Genomic DNA, 5,737 nt, shown 5'->3' with positions numbered 1-5,737 from the left:
AAGACACAAGCACAAGCCAGTGTTCCAGGTCGCCACATCGACTATCACTCCTAATACCTCCACTTCTCCCTCAAGTCACATCTGTTGTCCGATAATAGTTACTTATGACCAGCTAAAGGAGAAAGAAATGTCTAGACTGATTGAGTAAAATAGACTGCCTCTACACTACAGTAGCACTCAGGAGTGTCCTTGGCAGATAAAAGTGAAGGGAAACACACCTGAGATTTGGAACTTCCAGCAAAGGCAAATGTGCCCAATAGTTACAGCTTCAGGAGGTGTACCCGATCATCCTTTGGTGTTTAAAAAGAAGTGACCTGCGGTAAGAATATATGTAGACTGCCAGAAAATTGTGAAAGACTAATTGGTCAGGAGGTTGGACAGAGAAGTAATGAAACACTGGACAAAAGCGTTCTGTAGAAGAGACATACAGCTGACCCAAAGCAGAGGACACCCGCGTAAAGGTGTTTGTGTTTACAGTTAATATCCACCAGAGAGCTTCAAGCATGGAAGGAGCTTGAAACAACCAGTTAGGCAGAATGGTGTGGCCAGAAGTCATCCTCTGTCATCGGTCACCCTCAGTGTTGGAACAAGTGTGAAACGTATGCAGTAGACATGAGGGTAGAGATGGAAGTTGTGCATGAATCCAACTGTGTGGGTCCCCACACACCAGGGCTACTGTCATCGTTGCTGCTGAATGTGCAGCCTTCCAGAAACAGCTGATGTGGACACCAACCAGCCACTCAGTGTCAGGTTAGTTACAATGGACCTCTTTTGCCCTGAAAGAATCAGCAATTCATCATGATTGGAGTTGATTGTATTCAGTCAGTTACTCTATGGAATTGCCTTCTCTGTTTTTAGGACCTCAGCAAACAAAAGTAACTGAAGGTTTACAAAGCAATTGATCCTCCCAGATAAGATCTCATCCAACTTTGTAGCCTGGAGATGTAGCTCTGGGCTAGTGGTCATGGCACCTGTTAGTCTTCTTACATATCACATGACCCAGAAGCTGTAGGCCTACAAGGGATGGAACAGCCTTAGAAGGTGCTGCTGAATTGCTAGTTAGGAGGTGATACCAGCGGAGATTGGGTGGCTTCCTCCAGGAGACGGCAAATGCCCTAAATCAGCGGATGGAGGTCTGCAGTGCCCCCAGATCAGGTAGGATTTTTATTTATTTATTTTTTTTTGCTTTGAACGAAATGTTCTTTTCTTGCCTCAAAATATCCTTTTCTTCGCTCCGAATATGCGGTCATATAAGAGATAGAATCAGGCACTTGTGAAGTTACATTTTATTAATTTCAAAAATGGTTTCATTCTTAGCCATATCTTGATATGCTAAATATACTAATGATCTCAAAAGTCATACTTTTAGGTTTAATTATTAAATCTACCTTGTAAAACTTCTAAATAACTATTTCTAAAGTTATTTTTATTGTTTTGGTTTCATCTATTTTTATCACCATTTGTTCCTTCTCTAACTTTTAACGTCTTGAAATCTGGTATTGTATTTTTATTTCTTCTTTTAAAAAAAGTTTAGGTACTTATGACCATAATTCTGACGGGGGAAATATATATCTAATTGAAAGCCATATATATTCATATGTAAATTTCAGTTTCATGAAACACATTCATTGATCTTTGCTTTTCCAAATATATGAGGAAGCAGACTCCAAGTTCTGACCTGTCAACACAGAGCCCGATTCAGAGCTCAACCTGTGAACTGGGAGATCATGACCTGAGCCAAAGTCAGATACTTAACGGACTGAGCCACCCAGGCACCCCGGGAATTTTATTGTTTAATAGATATGTAGAAAAAAGAAAACATACCTGGTTTGGGCACTAATCTAAGAAAAATTTACTCATTAGTTTCAGCCTGTTTCTGTGTAAAAATAATGACCTCTATAATGGAGAAACAGGTGTGATATTCATAACTCTTTGCTTAAGAACTAATAGTCCTTTGAGACTTAATTTCCTCTTATATAAATTGGGAATGATAAACCATATCTATTTGGGGCCATATTTAAGCAAGATAATGAATCTAAAGCACTTAGCTAAATTATAAGTATGTTACTGCTCTAGGCACTTAGCAAAATGCAACTTTGTGTTTTGTAACTCTCCTTTATATCCTGGCAAGTTGTGTTTCTTGGCCCTTGGAGCTAGGTAACCTCAGAGCACAGGCTGTTAAGAAGGCAGGGCAGTGGTGGACTTTGTAAAAGGGCAAGTGATGGTCCCGTTATGGAAAGAGATCTTTGCCAGGGTATTTAGAAGAACCTCAGATATCAGAAGTTTGCCTCTAGGAACTATGCACAATTTGGTCTTGACCACAAACCATCTCAGAGGCATTTGTTGGTTGAGGTGATCCCAGTTCAGGTAGGATTTTTTTTTTTCTTTAGGATTCAACATTATTTTCGACTCTGAAATTGACCTTTCTTTTCTCTGAATATGCAGTCGTGAAAGAGGCAGAGGCATGGCACTTGTGAAGTTACATTTTATTAAGTAAGCTTTCTTATTAAATAATTGCAAATGAAATAAAACAGATGGACAGGAGAAAGAAAATTAGAATTAAAATGAATGAAGACCGCTAATATCAGTCTTAACCTGAACAGATTTTATTTCATTCTAACTATAGTTTGTGAAATAAATACCTTTTAATGTATCTCTTAAGTTTGCACACATTGAAGTGAATCCCCCAACAATGTGCACACAGAGTTCAACCTGTCTTCATCCCTAGGAAGCAAAAGTATTCTTACATGAGCATAAGCATTTAATAGGTTACTGCTGGGAGTGACGATTCAGAAGAAAAATCTGTGCCACACGCTTACGAATTACCTTATTTTTTACACCATAGACAATAGGGTTGAGTGCAGGTGGCACAAGGAGATAGATGGTAGAAAGAAGGATGTGGGTAGAAGGAGCAACATGTCCAAAACGGTGGCTGAAAAAGGAGAAGAAGGCAAGAATATAAAACTCAAGGAAAACAAAAATATGAGCTGTGCATGTGTTAAATGCTTTGAGCCGTGCCTCCTTTTGGTGTAGATGAAAAACAGCCTGGAAAATAAGGATATAGGAAATGAAGATGAAAATCATGTCAAATCCCAGTATTGTAAAACCTACTAGGAGACCACATGTTTTATTGACTCGGTTGTCTTCTGCAGCTAGCTTGACCACAGCCATGTGCTCACAGTAGGAGTGAGCAATTACAACGGAATGGAAAAGGTGTAGTCTTTTGATTAAAATTGGTAAAATGCCAACAAGCACCATTGCTCGAATTGCCACAACCAGCACCATAGTGACCAGGATGGATGGTGTGAGGATGGATGTGTGCCTCAGTGGATCACAGATGGCAACATAGCGGTCAAAGGCCATGGCCAGCAGGATGCCAGATTCCATGCCCTGCAAGGCATGAATGAAGAAAAGCTGGGCTAAGCAAGCATCAAAAGCCATGGAGCATGAGCCAAACCAGAAGATGGCCAACATCTTGGGAGCAATGGCTACACAGAGCCCTATGTCAGTGGCTGCCAGCACTGCCAGGAAAACGTACATGGGTTGATGCAGGCTGTGTTCTGTAGGAATGATGATTAGTAAAATAGTATTTCCCAGAAGAGCCACCAGGCATATTGCAAAGAAGGAAAATCCAATCCAAAATTGCACGTCCTGTAGTCCGGGGATCCCAATTAGCATCAGTGTTGTGGGGTCTAGATATGACATATTAATGGATGCCATGGAAGTTCGTGATCTCTCTTTTCACCACTAATTCTCATACCTACAGAAAGAGAGTGGGAGTGCGAAATGAAAGGACACAGATCCCTCTATCGTTCAGACACATTTAGTATTAAAGAAATAAGTTCAGTCTTTGGAGGGCTGATTATTCTGTTTGGCTGAATTATTCAGAGGTTCTGTTCTATATGCCAACATAGAGTAGCAAACAATCCTTCAAACTAGTAAAGTCATAGGTGAACAGGGGAAAGTTCAGGATTTCTGATTTATTTTTTGTGGAAATGGAAACCATGAGTCTGAGAACACTGATCTTTTGTATTTATCATGACCTCTAGGCTGGGCTGTTTGAAACACCATCAGTAGGCTTTCCTTTTCTATTTGCTTGTAGATGCCAGCTCAGTTTTGCTGCAAGTGCAGATTCCATCTGGGCATCTTGTGGACCTAAAAGAACCCCATTTCTGTCCCCATGTGGGTAAGTATGTAGCTTACGAGAGCCTTCACCCTCAACCAATACTATTCCTGGTCCCAGGAAGCAGGTTATATATCCCTGAGTCTGTAGCATTAGGTCTCCAATGGGGATTGGTAGGAGAGCGTATAGCTGTCTTACATTCACTCAGTGTTCACATAAAAATATTGAACAAATCACTGTTTAACAGGAGGCCAAGTGTGGCCCTTAGAGGAGATTTGAAGAAGGTGGTCTGTTTTCAAAGGCAGCCAGGGATGGTTCGTTCTCTGAATGGATTAAGTTCACTTAGGTGTAAAGGAGATTTGCTGAGTGGAGAAGGAAAGGTGGAATATAGAGGATGTGGTTTACAGAGGGGCTTAGGAAATTAGAAGAATACAGAGAAATGCTTTAAACAGAGTAACAACTAAAAATAAGATGCGATGTAGTCAAAAGCAGAGCCTATCCAGTTTGGAGATACCACACTGCTGAATGAGTGTGATGTTTTCTTCCCCCAAGTTACGTGTCAATGGAGCACTCGGTAAATTTACACCTCCTTCTGGTTTCCACATTGGGGATCCTACTTTCTCCTTAATAACTTTATACTATGATTCTCTATTAAGATTTTTATACACTATACTATGATAATTAGCTATTATTTGAAAGCTGAAGCACCTTTGAATATAATGAGCTAATCTTACATCACCCTGGTTTTATACTTTTTACAGAATTAATCTAAGCTCTCTTTAGTAGGAACCAAATTTTGCATTTAAGAAACTCATTTTTTCCCAATAATGTCATTATTCATTAATTTCATTAATCCTTCATTAATTTATTAATGAAGCCATTCATTAATTTCATTAATCATACTCTTACTTTTAAACCAGTTCACATTTTATTATAGTATTTTCATGTCAAAACACTTATTGAAATCACTCCCACAAAGAGATTTCCTCTGAATTGGTCACATTCATACGCCCTGGAAAATGGAGCCTTTTACGTACAGCAGTGGAAGTCTCTCTTTCTCTCTGAGGCAATCACTTGAAAATGGCCATAAAAATAGCAGTTTAATGGTCACTTAAAGCACATCTGTGGAGATATCAAAGGAATTTTTGGTGCAATAATTCTTACATGAATGAAAAATAATGATAGAAAGACACTGAGATCTCTTTGCTTGTTTGCAACAATACAATGAGCAAACAATAGTCAAAGTGGTCATAAGATATGGATTAAAGCAACAAATATTGTGAAAAATAATTTCCTCTGATGTCCGCATGTTGTATTTGGAAGTATGTGGTGGGAGAAATGATAAAATGTGTGGAGGGTGTTCCTAATAGTTATGAATGTGAGTTGCCAGAAATGATAGAAGGTAAGAGAAAAATCTCAAAATCTGAATAAATCAGGATCCCCTAAATAATGGTTCACTAACTGGCTGATACTGTAAAGGCAAAAATAAATATTATGCTCAGCTGCATCCACTTGATGATAATGTCTTTATCAGATTATTTACCTAGTAATCAGCAAGCAGTTAAAATCAAGGGTTTCAAAGTCTGAGAGATGATCTGGCTACTCACCCTGAAC

The 5,737-nt window shown here is 39.2% G+C and overlaps 1 protein-coding gene across 1 annotated transcript; it reads right to left on the bottom strand.

Annotated features, from left to right (window-relative positions):
* Positions 1-2,769: 2,769 nt before the first annotated feature.
* Positions 2,770-3,720, bottom strand: LOC123602467 (olfactory receptor 52A1-like). The gene has a single exon (XM_045486951.1). The coding sequence runs from the start codon at positions 3,718-3,720 to the stop codon at positions 2,770-2,772; it is 951 nt and encodes a 316-aa protein (XP_045342907.1).
* Positions 3,721-5,737: the final 2,017 nt, after the last annotated feature.

This window comes from Leopardus geoffroyi, chromosome D1 (genome assembly GCF_018350155.1).
Source record: "Leopardus geoffroyi isolate Oge1 chromosome D1, O.geoffroyi_Oge1_pat1.0, whole genome shotgun sequence".
Classification (NCBI taxonomy): Eukaryota; Metazoa; Chordata; class Mammalia; order Carnivora; family Felidae; genus Leopardus; species Leopardus geoffroyi.
The sequence above is the reverse complement of the archived record's forward strand: the minus strand, read 5'-3'. Positions and strand labels throughout refer to the sequence as shown.

Excerpts from the sequence above, each read along its gene's own strand:
- LOC123602467 (XM_045486951.1), bottom strand. The coding sequence starts at position 3,720 with ATGGCATCCATTAATATGTCATATCTAGACCCCACAACACTGATGCTA.